This window comes from Falco peregrinus, chromosome 14, assembly GCF_023634155.1.
Source record: "Falco peregrinus isolate bFalPer1 chromosome 14, bFalPer1.pri, whole genome shotgun sequence".
Taxonomy (NCBI): Eukaryota; Metazoa; Chordata; class Aves; order Falconiformes; family Falconidae; genus Falco; species Falco peregrinus.
Genome location: NC_073734.1, coordinates 13,922,250 through 13,945,091, shown reverse-complemented (window position 1 = coordinate 13,945,091; position 22,842 = coordinate 13,922,250). Strand labels below are relative to the sequence as shown.

General features: G+C 40.0%; 1 protein-coding gene across 1 annotated transcript in view; it reads right to left on the bottom strand.

Moving 5' to 3' along the window:
* Nucleotides 1-22,842, bottom strand: part of PEPD (peptidase D) — a 141,342-nt gene that overhangs the window by 21,788 nt on the left and 96,712 nt on the right. Inside the window, exon 12 of the mRNA XM_055818519.1 lies at nt 16,554-16,702. Coding sequence (XP_055674494.1) covers nt 16,554-16,702 — 149 coding nt within the window. The remainder of the gene's footprint in view (nt 1-16,553; nt 16,703-22,842) is intronic.

The following is a 22,842-nucleotide window of genomic DNA, read 5'->3' as shown; positions in this document are numbered from 1 at the left end:
ACGTTCACCCACAAAACGTGCTGTCTTACTGTTAATGTGCTGTCTTGGTGGTTTCCCTGCTTTAAAAAGGAATTCAGATTTTTCCTTCAGTAAGAATACAACTATAACCAGTTGTTCTTTTGACGACTGTGTTCAACATAATTATATTTTACAAGAATTTATCTTTTTGAACATTGATTGTATTGCAATTTTCACTTCTCTAGATTCATCTATGTTTCACAGCTATCTCACAACAGGCTCCAATCTGTTGCATGATATATTGAAACCATTACAATCTATCATGTCGACATTATGGATATCAAACTGGAAGTACTCCTGAATCACAGTTGCTTTCCTGTTTTGTCATTGGGGGAATCCAGAATTTCTGCGTGTAACTCCCAGTTCAGCTTCTGCACTTTGCAGTCAGCTCTAACTGCTCTAAAAGCCTACTCTTTCTGGGGACACTAGATGTTCTTTGCAGATCTCTCCCATGATTTCTTAGCTAAGCATTCCTGCTATTTTCTTCCCTATGACTGCAAAGCCACACGTAACATCGAACCCTCGTCAACGATTTGAAGTCTCATCCCCTCTTGATATAAACGAAGACCAGAAGTCTGTTGCTGTAACACACAACACAAGCATCCCAGATGCTCTGAATCAGCTTAAGATGAGGTGCCTGAGAGAAGTGAAGATGAGTTGCCTGCTGTTTGCAGTCCAGCTTCCCCCTACAGCTGTGCTGGTACCATTCCTCTCCATCCAAACCCACAGGCTCCACTTAAAGAGACAGAGCGACCTTTATCAAACTGAGGAAGACATACAAAGATTAAACAGATCAGAAATAAAAAACACCAAACCCACATATCCATTTGTCAGCAGAAGTTTAACAAAGCAAATGAATGACACCACTGCCCTAACTGAAAAGATTGCTGTGATTGTAAATCCTGAGTATTTCTGGGCACAGAGCAAATCCATTAGAGGCCCTTCTTCCCTTGCCTCTTACTTTTTCCTTTTTTTCCTCATTGAGAAAAAGCATGACTATTTCCCCTCTCCTCCTCCCGCCCAGAGATCTCTGTTTTCCACCTGTTTTGGTTTTTATTCATCTTATCTGTTTCATTAGAGACTGAGGACAACAAAAAACTCCACTGTGAAATAAATAATGAGGCTGGATGAAAATCCGTAGCTTTGGGTTTTCTCTTGGAACAAGGGCAGCGCTTCGGACAGAGCCCAGTGAAACGGCTCTGGATCACATTCTTATCATCTAGCCAGTGCCACCAGTTTTGTTAGAGATGGGAAGTACTTCAGCTCCAGCTCTCTCATGCACACTTCAGAAGTTGCAGATAGCACTGGGACAGCTCTGGCTGGAGGGAAATGAAGCTATTGCTGGAGGCGCCCTGCTAAATAGTACACATCTTGTTTTACAAGTAAATAGGTGTTCAAATAGTCTTAATTTTAAAAAAAGTGTTTATAGATAGGTTGCATTTTGTATTCTATTGTCTGGCTTCACGTTTTATTCTATTATGACTACAGTGTGGTGATATTTTGCACCATTAGGGCACTCCCCTCCAAACCACTTCAATTGCAAGCATTGTATAATATAGCCATACAAACACAGACTATTACTAGTGTGCTAAGACAAAATATGAGGATATATTTGAGCTGACTAGAGACAGTGAACTAAGTGGAGTGACCTTACTGGTCTTCACTAAAAAAAGATGATGATATCCTTGTTCAACAGGAGCTGATTCCCATCATGCTAGGAATAAACTTTAATACTAAGGTACAAGCAGCTTTCCCCCTCTTTTTTTAAACAGGCAAGCTGATGAAGAAAGAGGGTCTAAACGCAAATCTTCAAACATTTCCTAGTACCCTTATAATCTTAAAAACATTAACTTTAGTAAGAGAAAGAAATACTTCACAATAATAAGGCAATTACTTGAAAGTACAGAACACAATCTACTGAAGAAAGGAAGCCATCATAATTCAAGAAAGACCTTAGTCCATTTTATGTGTATATTCATACATTGTACACATTTAATATATAGTATACAGAAATATAGAACTCTTCAAATTTATTTTAAACCTAAAATTGTATTAGTTTTATCTGGCAATTGGAATATTTATAATACAATGGTCTGTGCAAACCCAGCTATCTCTGGCTGGCATGTCTGCACTCACTAGTTAACTTAAATGACAGCTAAGTATATCCAAAGATCAAAAGTCCTCAAATTCTGCATATAATTTTCATACATACAGACTGAACTTTCAATAATTGCAAAAAGCAGAGAAGGGGGGAAAAATTAAGTATCACAGCTAACTTGACTAACAGAGCCATGAACAGACTTTTTTGGTGCTCTCACACAATGGGCAATTCCACCATCTGGACATGCCAGAAGGACTTGTAGTGAGGATATGTGAATCCCTGTGTTAAAACACAGAGAAATCCACATTCTGTTCAGATGCCTGTGCACACATCTACATGTAGATAGCTTTAACATGTTCAAACAAATAAAGTGATAATAAACAAGTGTCTGTGCAGGCAGCCAGGGAACAATCTGCCCAACAGGACAGCAGTTGCAGATGCGAAGAAACAAAACACTAAACAATGCTGAATAAACAATATTTTGCAAAAAGAATCCTTAATTCACGGAGGTTACTTGATGTTCAGGCACTTTAGATTTTGGATTAATGGTGGTCTGGTGGAGAGCTCTGTCACTCATTGCAAGCTGACGCAGCACAAGTCAAACACCATATTAGCATTCTTGTAGTGAGTTAAAAAGCAGTTAAAACACAACTAAAAACCACAACAAAAGAACTTCCACACAAGTGGCTCTAACATCAGTTATGTGAGTTACTGCAACGGCTGATGGTTTTGCAACACCAGCCTGCACTAACCTCCCACCACCACTCACCCAACTAGGATGTTTTACTCGTATGTTATTCAGGACTACTATTTTTAAGCTTTGGTGAAGTTTATCATAGCTGCAGACATGCTTTCTGTGCAAAAAGGTTTATCATAGTTGCAGACATACTTTTTGTGTAAAAAAGTTAGTTCCGTTATTATCTTTAAGCCAATTTATAAACCAATTATAGTCCACTGACAGATGAGGTTTAGAAAGCTAGATTGGAGGGTCCTTGGACTTTGACAGCTTGTACCAAAAAGAGTCTGCACTCAGGAAAATCTGCTGATGATGTGTCTGCTCCATTCTTAATTCCCTGCCAAACGAGATACCAGGTAATACAGGTCACTGAACCAGTGACTGGCTCCCCAGGAAAGCTCAGTTACCAAGGCTCGTTAGGTTGCAATGTTACCTACCACGCAGCTTGTGCTTGGGCGAGAGGCCTGGACAAAAAGCACCTTTAACAGCAATCAGAGCATCTGAGATCCCTTGAGATACAGAGTGAATGAACTACGCAGGAACGACCAGACAGTGGATATGTCCGATAATGAAATGTGACAGTTCATGGATTAATTGAACAACGTATAACTACAGAGGTTATTAGTTTTCTGATAGCACGCAAACAGTATGGCAGAGGTTTGCAGATGTGTGAGGCACCGTATTTAAAAATAGCAAACTTAATGTATTAAGTTTATTAAAGGGTCTTTCTAAATTTATTCCCATCAACCTAAATGTTATCTGATATTCTTAGATACTACTGTGACAGAAAAAAAAAAAGATAAAATGAGTATTGTTTTACTTCCTTGAAAATATTTCCTCTCTAATTATCTGTTTGCCAAACCCACCAAATTTCAGCTAAAATGAAATTTCTGAGTCCCATGTTTTAGGGACTCAGAAACATCATAAAAGATCCCTGCAATAATCTGTGACCTACTTGGTCACACCCCTGATAGGGAAGCTTTTGATTTCTTGTTTTATTAGAAACATTTCATTCTTTTCTTTTTTTTTTTGAACAAAAATCTTCCCTATCTTTTAATGAACACACCATAACTTTTTAAACAGTACAATTAAAAAGATGAGTTGTTCTAACACATCACACGATAAACTGTTCCTCAGTTGTTGTTAACTCACTGATACTCTCATTCCAGTAACTATTTGCTGATGTTTTATTAGAAGCTATTCGAGAACAAAGTAGAAAAAGCATAAAAAAGCAATTCAGAATTACTGCGTGATTTAGCCACTTTGGTTGGGAAGTGCTCTGAAAAGGCCTAACAGGATTTTTTTGGCTGCTACTTAGGGTACTTTGTGGTTGTAATGTGACAATGATTAAACCACAAATGATTTAGCAGGGCTTTTTTTGTTGTTGTAGGGTGGGCTTTTTTTGCCAGCACAGATGTCACAATCTTACTCAAAAAATGAGTATGGCAAGGTTGTAGTAACTTCTCCCCAAATTGTGCTAAGGTTAAGTTACATTTAATTTCTAGAGTGTCCACAGAGAAGGGCAAAAGGCCCAACGTCCCCTGGCAGTGCCACTGAAATGCAGACATAACACGCAATCCCTGCTGAGCCAGCACTGGAACAGATGACAATCTGCCAACACGCAGTGACCATATCAGACATAAAACAATAGGTCCTTAAAAATTCCAATCAAACCCAGTTTAAAAAACAAACCAAAACATCATATGAATACTAAAAACAATTATTTCTTTCCTTTTCACTTGGGTGCTAGAGAAGAATTTGTTGGATTTCTGATTATCATGCTTTCCTTTTGGCCCGCCAGGTGAAATACTGAGTAGTTGCTCAGTTTTCGAGCTTGGTTTCTCACAGCACCAGGTAAGACAACTCTTCAGCAGGGTGAGGAATCAGAGTAAGAAACCAAAACGCTGTACTCGAACGCTGACGTCAGAGCAACAGTGGAGCTGTTCAAAGCTTTATATCCCGTGTAGATAACCACCTGTAAGCCTCACAGAGTCAGCGTTAGATGGCTATGTGGGTGTCTAATTCGGGGAGGCAATTTTAGACTGTTTTACAGCAGTGGCATGGCTGCAGCTGGCTGCCTTACGATAAGAGCCTGTTAACTCTCCCATCCTAAAAAGGTGATGGGAACTATACTGAATTTGCTGCTGTGTCACACCTGCAGGTACCTGCAGTACTGACTTGCAGGGATTACGAGACTTCAGCCTGCTCTGTGCCATGAGTCCCAGTGACACAACTCCCAGCCAGGACAGACTGCTCCAAAACCCAGCCCTCAGCTCCCAGTAAGATGCACCTGCCTGACAGGTGTGGGAGTTACCCAAGGGAAAGAGATGACTCCCTGCCACCTCCAAAATTCAGACCTCTTCTCCAACAGGCTGAATAGCTTTGTGCTGTTTGGTTGAACAGATATAGTTCTTTTGTATCAGTACAATGGAAGTTTTAAAGGGTAAACTCATCCACCCCATTATAAACATTATGATCTATAACACATCAGAGGCAACATCAAGGTAACAGTGCTGAAACCTTAAGAAAAGCAGTTTGAATAGATGGAGCAAGAAAACCTTTTTTTTCCCTGTCTGGAAAAATGCAGCACACTGGGATTGAGCAGTGCTGACAGGCACTATGGATTTTACTGCATGTTCCCCTCAAATAGGTGTACATTGAAAAGAGGAGGAATAAGACGGGGGGAAGGAGGGAAGTGCTTGGAGGGAGCGACTGTGGTGTGGAAACTTACAATCTTTGAAGCTTAGAAAAGACTCTGTTTAGATAAGATTCAGGGCAAACAGTATAATCTATGTCTAGCAAGTTTGCACTCTTGACAGCTACAGCTGATGCAGTGTCAAGATCAACGGACCCACGAACTTTGTACTTCAATTCAAATTACAATGTATAACGAGTGCATTTCCTGAATACCCAACTGGAAGAAATGCAGTGCACATCAGACAACATAAAAGCAGCTGATTCCCCCCAGATTCACTGTTAAAATCAGAGTTGTATGTTACAACCTGTTACAATTAGGATAAAAGGATTTAAAAAAAAAATAGCCTTAAACCTAAACTCATTCACTAGAGAAAGGCTAAAAATCCTACAGCCAGTTTAGGCTCTAAGCCTGCAAAGATTTCTAAATGGATTTGCTTTGTACAGGCAGCATTGAAGAACCACTGAAAGTAGTGGAAAAATCCCTGTGTTCAGCTGAACTGGAAAGCTGCGGGTTTGTCCCAGCACCATGGCGCTCCTGCAGATGCTGCCCCCAGAAGAGCTGCCCAGGGACCTCCACACCAGAGGGACCTCAGAGCAGAAAGACCCAACTGTTTTAAAGTGCCTGGTGTTATACACTTGGAAATAACTCAGCGTTATTTTAGTCCTCCTAACGCTGCAGTGGTCACTGTATGCATGGGTCAGCTCCTGTGCGTTAGTCACAAGTGAGGAAGAGCAGCTCCCTGAAGGTTTGCAGTCAGACTCGCAGTCTGAAATCTTGCATTTCAACAGATTGCTGCTTGCACAGAGGGACTAGAGGATCTGCTGAATTCGACAGAAAATACTGCCTTTTTTTTTCACCTCATGCCATAGGTTACTGCTATTCTGGGCAAGATTAGGTTCCAAGTCCAACAATGAGAGCTCCAGTAATCAGTGACACCATTTTTATTTAATAATATCTTGCAAGAATCAAGGATTGCAACTTGTCAGTATTGTCTGTGCATCCTTCAGTTCCTTCAGCTTTTCCTTCCTAAGTGGTGGCTGATGCTTTAACCATGTCTACTGACAAAACCAGAATTAACTTACCACAGAAAGCTATACTACCTTTTCTGGGTCAATCTCAGAGAGCTAGTATTCAAAGGGAGACTTATTTACGAACATTATAGCTAGGAAGAGAAATACAGCCAATTCCATTCAATTGAGATGAGAGAGAGCAGACTACAAATAGCTTTTTAAAACATATATTGTCAAGATTTACTTTCCTATCTGTCTTTAACACAATAACACATTCTTAACTGCGGGGGGTGGTGGGGTGGGGAAATCATATTGTAGTGTCATTCAGAAGGATTTGTTAATATCAAGTACTGGTTACAACATGCCCTGAAAGCATTTGTTCTTCAGAGGAATTGGTATAAGATCTTCAACTTCTGGCATTAATGTTTTATTTCTGAGAAAAATATTTTTGCTTCAGGTATTACAGCAGGTTAATAATGATCAGCAGCACTCTGCCTAAAATATGACAACCTGAATGGGAGTAATTCATATGGGCATTTTGAAATTATACAAACTGTAAAACAGATGGTGTTCCCTGTTGCGCTGTTGTCAAAAGGTCTGGTTTACAGCCTGACTTCTTTCTAAAAATTCATCAAAATTAACTACTGTTTTTATACCGCACAACAGACAAGTGTGCCTATATGGTGTTCTACTAAGTACAACTCTGGACTACATAAAACTCAAATGACTTGCATGCAAAAAACACCCACTGCATGTGAACGAGAACCTTGTACTTAACTTGGAAGGAATAAATACTATGATTATTTTCTTGAGACATAATAAATTTTAATCCTAGTTGAATACAGGGACGATTACTCTCAAGCAGTACTCAAACTAGTAGCAAACAAAACCAAATCTGAATTCTGATGAATTTACAGAACTGTGATGGACAAAAAGAAGCAGTAATCTGTGAAGTTGCGAATTTTGAATTTGCATATGGTTCTAAGCACAACTTTGTTCAACTTCACAACAGAAACAACTGCCAAGAATACGATCTGTTATGTCAAATACCCTAGCTATTAGTTTCCAATTAAACAGTTAATTATTTGGGTTACTCTAATCCCTTGCCTTAGTACTATCCTACCCGAGCTAAATTCTCCACTATTCTGTTTTTGTTAGAGACATACAGAACAGGGAATCACCCTGCTACTTTGAATTCAAATCACAGCATTTTCTGTTATATAAAGTAGGTTATTTATGAAATATATTCATAATATGAAACTTGTTCACTGAATCTAGCTCCTCCTGACAGTCTCACTGAAAGAACTGTGCCACAATATTTAGGCACAGTTTTCAGGAGTATGCACCATCCAAAGTTTACATTCTGCTGCACAAAACCACAGCCGGTTCACCCTCTGAAGTCCCTGCACTTGTGTCTTCCTCCGTGAGCTTTACTACTGAAATCTTTCAGCAGCACGCAAACAGGGAGGAGGCAAAACACTGGAAAATAAAGCAGCTGCTTTGGTTTGTGATTCTAATAGACAACATTCCTTGGAAGGATGTACATGGGGAAACTAGTTAGGGTGGACCCCTTCATTGCAAATGGTTAGGAAGCTACACCAATGAACAAAAATCGAAGATACCAGAAAGGCACAAAAAGTAAGCATAGGGTTTCACACAGCAGCTCAACACTTGTGCAGTCACAGCTGCCCAGAAGATCAAGATCAAGTTCAGGTGGGATTAACTTTCTTTAGCATCCTGCACTTAGAAACACATGAGGCTTTCTTTGGTCCTCTGCCACCAAGGGGAAACCAGAAAGAAGAGTGGCCAATACTCAAACTCCAGGCACGACTGCAGTAGCAACCTAAATACTAATATGCTGACCTTGGCTTTAAGGTTGCGTATGGCAGGTGGCACACCATGGAGCGGTAATGTTTCACCCTAGTGAACTCCCAAGGACCTTTTCTCCTGATCTTTAAAGGAAGCCCTCAGACCTACAGAAGGGTGTAATGCCTTTCTCTGAATCGTTCTGCATCTCACAGAGTTTGGCCCTAAATCTACTAAACACAAGAAAGAAATGTCAGAGTGGAAGGGTTACTGCTAACTTGGGAGAAACACCTTCAGACACCTACTCCCAGCTGCAAAATGCAAGACTCAACCTGGTGAGGTAGCTGAAGCTGGGCCAGAGGAGGGACCATCAGCTACAGAGAACTTTCTGTAGTCCAAGCCAGAAAGCTGCTGGCCTGCGCTCACTGGCTGTTTGGTCCAATCCTCCCCCTTCAGCCTCTTTACCTCAGAAGACCTTAGTCTTTCGGGAACTACTTACTACTTTGCACCTACTGCAAAAGGGTACCCATTCCTGGTAGGCTCTAAAGATCAGCTCCTATCTACACAATTAATAAAAGGATGTTTTATTTGCTCGACACAAAGGTTTACTTCTTTGCCTGAAATGTTTTTGACTGTACTTGGTTTTGAGTGGTTTGAAGTGCACTGGATTGTACTTTCTTGCTCAAAGACTATATGACAATCCTGGCATCACTGAAATCTGCAACGGCTGATCTTTGATCCTGGAAGAAAGGATTTAAGAACTTAAAGACACCATGTCTTTAAGTGAAACCTGAGTTCTGGGAAAGCTATAAACAAACAAGGAATCTTCCAGCCCCAGTACGGAGAAACCTCCATCTTCCATTATCAGAGATTTCAGTCCTGAGACAGATTTCTTTCAAGATGTTCCTCAACAAGTTTTATCAGAAAAGCAAAGCCAGAGAGCCAGAGGCAAGACAATACTCACTTTCTTAGATAGTAAAATGCAGGTCTTGGGGATATGCATATACCTCTGAGCATGAGCTCCAACTTGAAAAAACGCAGAGATAACAAATCCTACAGGGAGACCCTATAGTAATGTCAGCATCCTGAGGAGGAAAGCTTTCACACTGCACATAAACTGTCTTGATGAACAACAACTTCTGTGCATATTTGGAACTATTTTTTATTTTTCATTTTATTGAAACAAACAAACAAACATCAATCAGCAAATATTCCCAGCTGTGCAGCTGATGTCTGAATGCAATTTTGGTTCAATGGGGACTTTGGATATACAAGTTTTTAAATCATATAAATGTAGAGATAGGGAACTGAGTGGCTGCCAGCCTGGCCTTACTCAACTGCTCCTTGGGAGCATTTTGCTAGACAAAGATCTTTTTTTAAAACTGGAATTTAGGACAATAGACCTTACCGATTGAGGTGTTTTGATTCTCTCTCCCTCTCTCCCCAAATACTAACGTGTACAACTTAGACCGCAAAAAGGTTTTTCTGTTTGTTTTTTTAAATATACATAAGTTTTGCAGTAGTACCAGGAATGCTAAGTACAACAAGCTCCTTTCCTTCCCCTTCTCCTGTGACTTTCTGTTACTCTACAGAGAAGAAAGGGAGGAATGTGCAGAGGTCCCAGCGTGCAACTGCAAAGGGATGAAAACGGAAAGTATGTGATTGCTCCAGTATTTAGCTCATTAATCTTAAAGACTCTGTTTATGATCTAGTGCTTTAATCCAAAAGTAGCTTTAATTGCAAAGCTTAAAGATAAGCATACTTCCTTGTTATATCCTCTCAACTCAGTGGCAGTTTTAATATATTCGAGAAACTTCGAAGTTTCTATAAATAGAAATTGTATATAGAAACTTTCTGTATGTAGAAACCATACTGTCCTTTTCAACATAGGGATTAAATTTATAGAATTCTAATTATTAATATTATCTAAACGCTTAAGATAATAATCCACATAATAAATAGCAGAAATCACTTGAAAGGTTGGACATGGTATAAATACACAGTCATTTGCTACAGAATAAAAAAGAAACCACTTCACAGTGACTTCCCAATCGCTATTGGACTCGTATTATCACTAACAGTAAAGCATCCATATGAGAACAAAGTGATACTCAAAGCTGGGTTAAGTATGAATGTGGTTCATACACAGAAACTGAAGCACATCACTATCTGCTGGCTTGGGAAGTACTACCTCTGCTGCTAAGAGCCAGTTGAGCACAACTGACTGTTGTCAACATCTCTTTTTCTTACATCACTGACATTTTCATTTGCATGTTTCAGAAGAGTCATGGAGTGATTTAGGTTAGGAGGGACACCAGGAGGGTATTTGGTCCTAGCTATGGCTCAGAGTAGGGCTAACTTCAAAGCTAGCTCATGTTTTCTCAACAGGTTGCTTTCTACAAGTTTTGTAGAAGGACTTCCAGCAAACCCAATTATTTTACATATTTCTTCGAACTGACTTATATTAACGACAAAGAGCAAACAATCCTGGTCCCCCAGGTGTGACTTATGACAACTGACGGCTAATAAAGCTATTACATTGACACTGGATCTAACTTATGCAACTGGGATAAAGAACAGGATTTGGGAACAATGCACGTGTGCCCTTTCAAGTTCTTTAGATCCTTTCACTATCAACAGACACGTCAAACTTGCTCACAAAAAGGTCTAATCTAGCCCTGCAGTTCAGGCTTTCAACCCTTACCACGACAGCTGTCCGCTGGAGGTACTACAGACATTAGAGTCGAGACCTCAATCTCTGCCATTAACCATTACACTATATAGCCTCATACCTACTGACGTTGCGCTACACAATACTTTTTTTTCCACCACAGTTTGCTTTTTTAAGCCTGGGCAATTACAGGGGTGGGGGAGAGCTACACTAAAAGCAGTATTTTTATGGTTACAGCATCAAGGACTCCAGAGTTAGGCAATATCAACTGATACTGTCTGTGCGAGCTTTGCTTGGACCCTTGGTGCTGACGTGTTACAGTCCAGCCCTTCAGTTCTGTGACCATCTACTCCTTTAGGTGGGATTTCAATAGTAGCAAGGCCTTTTTGATGCTGCTGCCTTTATTTCAGTCCTGCAATAGCACTTTTAAAACCGTATGGAGATTTTCAGTGACACCAGAGGAATAGACCCCATGGCTACATTTTATAATGTAGGCAACTGACTAAAAGACAGAAGACCTTATGCAAGCAGATCTGCCACATCCATTCAGGTGTTACTACAGAATTCACATGGAGGAAAGCCTCAGAAGTACCTCAGCCCAGTGGAAAAGCTTCAATCAGACCAAACAAAGCTTCCTACCAACCACAAGATGCAAGTCCACAGGAAGCCCCAAGTCCATTTAGTTTTAGGGCTACCTTATTTCCAGAAGACTCTAACTCCAAGACAAGTACAGCTCCTGCTAAACCACTGAAGATACCTGTTTCTCTTCCATCTCTTGGCAAAAGCTGAAAGTGTCCAGGAAAAGAAACAAGAGGCTTAACAAAAAAGCAAGCATGGCAAACGCACCTGAATGCTGCCACCGGGAATTAGCAACCATTCTTCCCTCAGACTCAGACTCCCAGAAGGATGCTAGGCAACTTGCTTCAAACACTATTTTTTATTTTTATTTATGTTACATTTGCTCATTAATAATTTTCTTTCATTTTATCAGTGTCTGGTTTGACAATCTGGAGTCTGATTTGCAGAAAGGCTGAGCGCTCACAGCTGTTAACAGAGGTCAAAACAACTGGGGTTTGAGCAAAAGCAATGTTCAACTCCGTTAAAAACAATATATAATTTTGAGTCTGATGAATTTCAATCTTGGAATTCCAAATGAGTCGACAGCTTATACATTAGCTTTTCCAGCCTGTCTGCCACTGCCTGCAGAAAAGGAACCGCTGCACACTTCCACATCACTAAGATGTGAAAGTGACCCTGCTGCCTGCCAAGCACCTGCATACTGTTATGAGGAGCACTGAGGAAAACTGGTGAGGACATTAATAATTCTGGATTCAGAGCAGGTTTTGAACAGTAGGCAATAAACAGCTCTGGGCCATATATGGAACAAAAGGTTAAAACAAATTACTGAATAGCTGCTCATTAGCTCAGCTCTTCCTGTTACATGCACTGCATGAAGACAGAGGAGGGAGAAACAATGGATGTATCTACAAGGAGATTTTAATTCCAATCATCCTTGGAGGTGAAATCTCTTGGTTGTCCCCACTTGCTGTGTTTTGGTTTACACAGTGGAGTTCTGGAGTGCATGAGCTGAATTCATTTCAGATGAAAGCAAACAGGGAGATGTGCTCCAGGAGTGCACCTAATGCGCCTCAACCAATCCAGTAAATATAATGAAATTAAAAAACAAAGCAGAAATAAGCCAACTTAGGACACTAACTTCTGGAATACTCTAAGTCTGGGATACTTGGCTTTACAATTTCACTCTTTTTTAGCAATTCTTTGTATGTGAAATATCTATGTGAAGACAAATCGTTTCTCAAATCACTGTTCTGAGCAAGAAGTAGATGATGCCTCAGCCACCAAAGTGAATGGAGGTGTCAATATCCTCCACATCCACCCTGTATTTTAGTTCCGTGGAAGAGTAAATTTAATGCAGATGGACTTGATGTATTAAGAATATCCCCTAAGCAGAAATGCAGCATTCCTCTCTGACATCTTGGATCATGAGCCTGACTTTGTAGGAAGGAGACAATTATCCCACTGCCACACAAGCACGCCTTTTTGACTCTTTCACTTCAGCAACACGCATCGCTGTCTTCATACAAGATCCATGTTCAGTAGTTTCCAAATAGCTGCTTATGCAAGACTGAACGTGTCTTTCTCCCTTTTTATTTTAAACAGATTTGGTTTGTGGCAGGAGTTGTGATGACTGCACTGCACTTGGGCTATGATCCCACAGAGAACATTTCTTAACTTTCAGAATATATTGTTTGGCTCACAGAAGGAATTCTGTTCTTTCAGTTGGAAGGTAGGGAGACCCATACATGTGATTTGAGCTGTTTGCATGTTCGGACCAGGTACAGGATGCAGTCAGATGAATGCTGCTCTACAATAAAACGTTTTGAAGTATTTTTAAAATTATGACAACTGTATATAGAAGTATAAACAAAAAGTATTAGGAGGTCTATTATCTCTCAGAAAGTAACTTCACTCGAAAGGCAATTAGGCTCGTATGAGAGCCAAATTAAAAAAGAAATGCAAATCTCTGAACTACACACATCTACACAAAATGTCCAAGTTTACTAGCAAATGTGTGTCCTTCCACAAACACAGTTATGTAACGCACTATTTGGTTAGTGACTCTCCCTAAAGCACTCGCTCCCTATCTTGCAATGAGAAAGACTCCAGGAATCATTAACCTTGTGAAGACAACAACTAGATGTCCCCTGCGACCCTTTGCCACAAGGTGTAATTAAGGCCCCAGTCCTGCAGCTGGAGAGCAATGCCATTTCCTACAGTTGCTGACTGGTGCATGGACTAACTCCGCACAGCCTGCCCTGCGAATGGTCACTGCCATGTCAGCCAAGTCACTTGACTGTCTTTGATCTTTGGAACCCTGGGAAACGAAGACAAACACAAATAACAGCAAAATGAACAAGGGCTCCATAATTCAGAAAATCTGATTAAACCATGATGGGGCTGGGTTTTACATTTAGTGCCTCTAAGCCCGCAAGCTTTTCTGCCTCCTTTTTCAGAGACCTACAGCATTAACTTTCCATCCGATATGGGGAAGAGACACTTGAGAGCTGAATTCACATCATCCCTTCTTGCTCCCCTCTGTGACAGTACCCGTCTCCCCCAGGAGCAGATCCGGGTGCTTTAGTCAATAAGCTAACAAATTAGATTTGTTCAATGAGACGAAGGATGCTGCAGCCTCTCCCACAGAAGCGGCTTTCTCTGGGCAGCAGTAACAATACATTCAGCTTGCACCCACCCCTTTGAGGGGCTCTGGGGTTTCTCAGCAGTCTGAGAAGTATGTGACACTAACCATGCTATAAAGGTCAGTGTTTCTATTTCTTTTTCTACAGCAGAGTACTAGCCTTCCAGGAGATCCAATGCCACTTTCAACTAGCAGTCCAACAATGCACGACACTGCAGTTTTTCTGTCTGTCTCAGTGTTCAATTAAAACAGCTAGCCAAAACATTTTAAAGGAATTTGGTGGAAGGCACAAAGCAGACACATTTCTTTAAAAGGATTTATGAAAGCCTTTTACAGAAACGTCTTATCTCCTACATCCCTTTAGTAAGAAAAGGGGGATGACTGAAAACGAAGTAACCATTTGAATAATATCTGATTTTTTAAAATTATTTAAATTTGTATATAAAAGAGGATGTCTCTCTAATCCAACTCATCGTTTCAGTTTCGAATGTCTTTAGAACATTGTAAATTCACTTCAGACACAGGAAATACTTTTCTGCCAACTACCTGTTCTGAGTGTTTCCTACCAATTTCAGCACTGAAGAGTCTTTGGCCTTTGGTGTGTTTTTGAGAATTTAGAGGAAAATACAACAATGCTGTCAGACTTCTTGCATCAGTGGACAAATGGGTTAAAAGCTGCAAAAGAACTAGGGTACAAGCCATATGGACCTAAAAAGCAGACTTTTCCAGATGGTGAAAATTTTTGCACGTTGCAGGATCTGACAGTATTAGAGATCTGTAATTCAACAGAGTGCAAAAGGTGCAGGTTGCACGTCACCACACAGAAGTACCAAATGAACCAGTCCACAGAACATGTGTTTAACCTGCTTTCTGTAGCAAAAAAATTCATGATTACTAGTCTCATACACTGTATAAACACATTTGCACTGTTCTTCTAAATAGGCAAGGCAACTAAAGCACAGGGAGAACAGAAATTTCAGTCCCATCTTCTGCCAGACATCAAGAATGATTTCTCTGTCTGTGAATCTCAAACTCCGCAAACTACTCAAGGATCCTTGCAACTACTTTTCAGAAACACTTAACCTATGGCCTTATTTTCTGACCCTGTAAATAAAGCGTTAAGTAAACCGAGGAATTCTTTACACCATCTTGAGCAGAGCATCGTTTTACCTCTCAAGTTCTGAAGATTGTTCGCAACTTATTAGCATGAAATACTGCCAAAAATGTTACATGAAATTAAAGGTGGTACTGAAATGCAAAGCAAACTATGAAGAGCAACAGGAAGATTCTTCAGGGGAGAAACAGCAGATGACGGAGAACGCACATTGTTATTAAAGTGGCAAAATATCTAGGCTCATTTTGCAGATAAGCTTCAAGTGTTACTGCTCCCTCCCAAGCTGCTCAAATGAACAGTGCCACTGCCAGCTTGTGTAACAGGAAAATTATGTATGTTCTGACTGGCAATCCAGAAAGCCCATGCACTGAAGGCCTGATGATTGAAAGCTAATACAGTAAATTTAAACAATAAGTGTGCTTTGTGCATTAAGTACATTTTTCTCAAAGCTGTTCTATTAGTAATACTGAGAAATGCTCTAGTACCTTTGCCAGTGAAATACTCAAAATGACAGCAGCAGTTAGCTCTAAAAGCATTTATTTGCTGCCCTGAAAGCAGAATTGGTGAAAAATAAGATTTTCATCAAGCCAGGCAGTTGTTTCGACTATGAGAATGCATACTTGATGAATTAGCTTGCCTGCAATTCAAAGGCATACAGTGAAGTACCCAATAGCCAGTGCTTTCTAAAGCTTTTTAAGGCTAATAGAGTATCCTTCCCAAAGAAACATACTCCATCCTCTTTTTCAACAGAAGATTTCTATTGAGCTTACAGGTAAAAATACAGAAAATGCTTGAAACAAACTGAAGCACGACAAACATGTTCAAACTCTGACTTCAGCCTTTGGCATAAGCTTCCTGAAAAGATGGCTGCCAATGTAAACACACAGCAGAGTAACAACTGTCACCACTAGATTAAAGGAATTAAAAAAAAAAAAGTGGAAGATTAAAACACCTTTTCAATCTCACTAATAATTGTTTATGGGTTATTTCTTTTCAAGTGTTCTATGGAAAATGTTGTGTGCCCTACCTTTATCCTCCACTAGGAGCTATTAAAGTATGGAAATTAGTTTTGTCATCTTGTTGCTTTTCAGTGCTTTCTAAAATCCAAACAACTGCCTTGACAGCCTGAATGCTGCCATCAACCTTGTCAATTCCTGCTGACATATACCTATCTTTTACCTGGTCTGACTGCTTTCATTACAGCCCGTGATGACTTCAGCACTGCCTCATAGATAGCCCTCTGGTCCGGAGTGAACTTTCCATTTGCCGGGAAGGTGCAAGTGATGTCAGAGCCGTAGCAGTAATACTCTCCTCCCATATCGAACAGGCTAAAAAGGAAACAGGGGGAAAGAAATGAAAATTTAATTCCAAAGAAATAGTCAACAGAAGACATTTATCTTGCTGTGCACTTAAAAGTCATCTGCATTTTGCTTGCTGGCCATATAATCACCACTTGAATGCTGCTCCTAAGTAAAATGTGACAACAGTCCATTGGAATCTCCTAGCAGAACAGTATATGCATTACATATGGCTTAAATGGACACCCTTACAGACTGTGCTGGTCCTGCTTGGAAACACTGAGAGCACACATGAAGGAAGATAAAAAGTACATAAGGAATCCACATCAAGATCTTCAGTTCCAGAAGAAAAAACATGTCCTTTTTTTCCTTCCCGGGAAATGCTGCTACCACCACATGAAGAGTCTAACCTCAAAACTAAATAGAGAAATATTAATTAAATTATGGCCTTTTGTATCTAAGTGTCAAAACATATCTGACTGTTTAAATAAAATGTCCCAAATAAAGGTGGACTGCCACTGCTCCCAATATAACTCTCCTTTAAGACAAACTTGCTTTACAGGGATTAAAGAAACAAGGATTATGGGAAGATCCAACCAGAAAGGAACATTTAGAAGTTTTCTGCATCAGAGATAGAAGAAAAAAATAATTATGTGCTTTATTTTATGGGGACAAAACCCCCTTGTTTACCCCTTGAGAAGCATATTTATTCTATACATTAATCAATGATTCACCACTGATTGCTCAGTTGCTGGAAATCAATCTACAAGAACAGCAACTGGATCTCTACACCCTTGTGAGAACCAGGTTAGACATTTGCAGTGCAATGTTTCTTGAGCCTACCTGATAAGACACTGCACTAGTTTCAGCAGGCTCAAAAATCAGCAAATAACAAAATAACCATTTGGACCAAACAATACCCGAGCAAATACCGCCCCCCCCCCCCCCCCCCCAGTTCATCATACATCCATTACAGGATGGCACATTTTACATGTAAGACTTTGGTCTTGACACAGTATTTGTGTGACCTCCTCATTTCTTAAGTAATGAATCAGAGCTGGAATCTGCTAATTTAAGTTTTCTTGCATCTACTTCAAACAACTATATGAGACTTATCATCCTAAGAAATACAATTTTCCTTCATTGTGTTTGAAAACCTTGGAGTTTTCTTTCTCTTTTGTCTGCTTTGCAGCAGGGTCAGTCAGACAACAGAAGCAGGAGGACACTTCACTGGGGCACCCTCTCTGCCATCAAATCCCAATTACAGGAGTAATTAGGAAAACCATGCAGTGTAGCTCTGTCCCCAACCAGCATACATGACAAGGCAAAGGTAAGTATAAGCTACCACAAAAAGAGCTAGAGCACTCAGCTGTCAGTGTTCACCATTTCCAACATAACTGCCACCGAAAGCAATGGACAGTAAGTAAACGAAGGCAATCATGATAGAGCTGAACAATATTTCAGCAGGCTTGGGACTATTCTTGCTGCACTGCATACACAAGACACATACTCATGAAGATTTACTCCAAGAAATTTTAAAATCCACCCTACAAATTCCCCTGTGAACAAATCTTTACAAGTGCAAGTCCTGCTGAAGTCATCACCAGGCTCCCCAAACTGGGCAAGGTTCACCTGCAGCGAGACTTGCAGGACTGGAACTTCAGGAACAAACCCAATGGTTTACAGATGTGGAACTGCACAAGGATTAAAGCTATAGAAGCAAACTCCTCAGGAGAGGAGAATGCTACAGATACAACTGCAAAGTTACGTACATACATGCAAAGCTAATACAAACACTACACATATCTACTTAAATATGAAATATGGTATGTTAAAACAGAAAGTTGCTAATTGAAAAGACACACGATAGACAGCAAGTATCAGACCCACAGGATATAAACCCCACAATTTGACACCAACATAGCAACCGTAAACCAGACTAGCCAAACATCAAAATCAGAAACCCCATCAACACTGCCTAAGTTTTGATTTTATGGTTAGACTCACTTCTAAAAATAACTAACGATACACACAGAAAATCTAAGGATACAGAAGACTAGTTGCAGCAACTAAGAATCATGTAAGAAGCTGTTATGTACTCTAATGTGCCAACAAGATTTCAGATTAGTTATAAATCTTTCAACCTATCCCACACTGAATCCTTTCAAAATCACAAATCAAGTTTCATGGTGCTTTGTGGTATTTGCAGCAGTTTTGTGCCCTAACCCTGTTGCATTTACAAGTTTAAATGCCTATTCAGCATGGTGACAGCTGTGACCAACAACTTGCAAACTCCTTGTCCACATCTACTGGAAGTTGCTATGTTTTCTATATTTTACGTGGAGAATAGTTATTCTGAAATTACCACAGGCAAAATTTTAGCTATGTCTTTAACCCTACAATTATCAGCATTTTCTCAAACCCATTCATCACTCTGTGGTTGTTAAATAGTTTTTGAGTTACTGGAGCACTGAGTAATGGAAAAAAAATATCACAAAACTGATGGTACACCAAAACAAGGCTCACAAGCTAGGAAGCACCATTTGTTCAGGTTTCTTGGCTTCCAGACAAGAGAAGACATGAGGGAAGATGTTCTTTGAAATTCCACCTCAGAGCAGAACATACCATCCAGCTTGTATGCTTCAGTGAAAAAAGCATCCAAACCAAACTGTACGTTTGGGAATATTTTGGCTCTTATTGGGAATTCTCTTCCATTTAACTTCAGTTGGGAACATATCCATTAGTTAAAATGTTGCCCAAGACATGGAAATAGCCCAAATATTGTAGTTATCTTGAGGAAATAATGGGAGCCTGAGAAGATCCCAGTTTCACATCTTTGCTTGTCAGGCAAACTAAGTGGTGAAGCACATTTAAATTGAATAAAATGTATGTGAGCTACTATCTTCTTCTGTTAACTAACTGGAAAAAAGTTTCTAAAAGCAGGTTCCTTAGAAAAAATACATTTATTTTACCCTGAAATCAGATGGTAACAGCTAATAAACTCCTAGTAAAAGAGATATTATTAATGTATTTTATAACTTTCTCAATTGCATGTACAAAATTACCTGCCTGATAATACAGTCTTACAAGGGTCACGTACGGAAACAACTACTTAATGTTATTTGGACTGTTATCAAATGTAGCAGCAATCTAAACAAATTAAATGCACAAATGAAAATAGGCCTTACAGACATCTTGATCTATAGCTTACCTTTTAAAAACTGTTCAATGGAGAGTAACATATGCAATAATACAAAAAGTATCTCCAAACTCTATTATATTTCCCTTTCAGATAAATTAAGCGCTACACATCTAGCAGACTGTGTAAGCTGTCTATTACAAAACTTAATTGTGAATGCAGTTTTTTTTTGAATGAAGAAAAATTTAATTCCAGAACAACCCTTTCCCCACTCCTTTTTCAGCAAGGACGCAATTGTTAATCGCTGATTTCAGTGAATGCAGAAATGATGTGCCTGAGGTTGTCAGGTTTACCAAGATATCTTGAATGGGAAGGCAGATCGAGAAGGAGTGCTGCTGATCGCAGAGGTGCGTGGTAGTATGCCAAAGTTCTCACTGATGTATCTTGAAGCTGATGAAGCCTTTTATTGCCCAGCTCAATCTCTTTCAAAGCTTTCTGAGAGCGAAGCTAATCTGGGTTTACATCACTTTGTTTGGAGCAAAAGCAACAAAAATCTACCTGGCTTAATTTCAGAGTAAAAAGTACATGATGTGTAAAGCAGATTTAACAGTCGGAAGACCCGTGCACTCTCTGAAAATTCCATGTTACTGTTTCAATTTGTTTGCTAGATTGAGTAAGAAGCTATACTGCAAGACACATAGCAAAAATATTCCAAAGTCCTTCTTGGAAGCATGGGCATAGTTCTCCTAAGGGAGGCTTCAGTTCTGTGTATAGATATATATAAACTTTCCTCCCAAACACATTACAAAATACTGTGAACATTAATAACTAAAACTGAACAATGCAAAGTATGAGAAAAATCAGATAACCTGTCAGCTGCTCTACTGACATAATGACTTCCTTACATATAATTAATATGTTAGCCAACAACATCAAAAAAATAGTTGCCTTCTGCATCTTTTTAGAAGTCACCTTTCAAAAACGGCTAAGAGCATTTCATTCCTTTCAAAGTGAAAAGGTCTGACATCACAACTTAAAATCATTTTGCACATAAACTAGCATCAAGTTGAAAAGAAGCAGAAACATGTGTTGTGCCACAGCCTTGCAGAAAGGATTGGCTGGATGTGCCTCTCCTTACAGGAGCTTCTCAGACCTTCCCCAGCAGGTCCCCAGTGCCGCTGGCAGCCAGCCCTTCCATGTCCAACCAAACTGGGGTTCTGCTCCCTGTGCAGGAACCCAGGAGGGGAGTTTAGAGAAACTATTTCAAGTCCTGTTGATTTTGAAGTGAATTCAGGCTTCTAAGTCAGTACCGTAACTGGAATGCTACATGACATGATGTGCAAAAGCTCTTTCCCCTCCCATCCCTCTGAAACAGTATGGATGAGTAAGACGTGGCTGTGTTACTTTCACAGAATATTGGCACCACAAAATGCAAATTTATAGTTATGTTTTTGGCTTTCAAGCCCAGAAAAATAATAGGCATTTTGATACTGATTTTAGCTTTCTTAACCTCTGACTGTGAAGCATCACAAAACACTTTGCATAATATGTTAGGTTTGAAAACTCTGGACTATAAACAGCCATGGCTCTTTTCTTCATAAAGTCACTGTATACCATTTGTTTTAAAAATAAAGCATAATCTTCCTCTAAGCATGTGTTTTAGTTTTATAGGCTTGCTGACACTTTTATTGTCAAATAATTTGAAACTGCCAGGCAATGAAGCAAATTATGGCCAATATCACAATGGGAAGCAACACTTATCTGGGATATCTGAGCCATGTGTATGCATTGTTATGGTCCAACCACCAACCCAACCCAAAGACGAGGTCTCACAGGCATTTCTTGGGAAGCCTACAGCTACTCCTGCAAGCTAACACCTTAAAGCTGTCATCTTCTTGCTCTTCAGCTCTGCTTCATCTGTACACTCAGAACTGGATCTCTTCATGGCCCTTAAAAAACCCAATTATTCTTTTGCAGTCGTTAACACCGCAGAGTGATGGCTGCACTGAGACCCAAGTGGATCTCCTCCCGGTGCAACACACTCCGACATGGGGTTATGCTGAGTGTCACCTGCCTGCAACCCACGTCCTCCCCAGCTTCTGTTCTCAAGGACAAAACCTTTCCTTCCCCCAACTGCATCTGCAAGACTAGCAATTAGAAAACTGATATTGCCCTACCTTACTGTGCCCTCTTTGCACCTCAGGTTAAAGTGAACAGGTACGAATACTGATGCACTTTACTCAGCAACATTTACTGAGGTTTTAGGGTTTTGAGCCATTATTAACCAACACACCTAGAAGCAGCCACACAGGTGAACTCGTGCCAGCTCAGTCCTAGAACAGCAGGAACAAAAGTACACACAAACTTTTCCTCCTCTCATTGCAATAAAGCAAGTCATCCCCAGCTGGAGATTTATTCTGTGTGATCTTGCCTTACTCTGCTCCGAGTTCATGAGAGCGCTCTGTGCTTTACATTCCATGAAGCAATTAAACCTTTATGTATTCATGCACTAACAAAATCTGACCGTTTGTTTGGTTAAACACTTCTAAGGCAATTTCAGGCTTAAGGGAACTAGTTATCAGCATTTCTGTGAGATGCGTCTTTGGAAACATGCCGAGTGATTTGGAAACAGGGTGGTTTAATAGCAGACCACGAGGATGAGTTATAGTAAACGATATCACAAGTAAGAAAATGGAGAGTTAAGTGACACACACTTTTTCATCAACTTGCATCCTGATTAGCCAAGAGTTATCAATTAAAAAGAGCAACACCAGGTAAGATACCATTGCAGATCCCAGCAAGAGAACTGAACAGTATAGTGTCAAGTTCTACGATGCTCAGGGAGGTGGTTTTTTTTTAAGAGGTGCCCTGCTGCGACCAGCTTCCACCTGACATGACAGAGAGGGAGCTTATAGTGGCTGTCTTGAAGCCAGGCTTGGCTCAGTAATTTAAGGGCAGATTTTTGTTGTCAGCACCCCTGGAGTCAAGAGTAATCTTAGAAAAATGCTAGAGAATGACTTCTGTGTAGGAA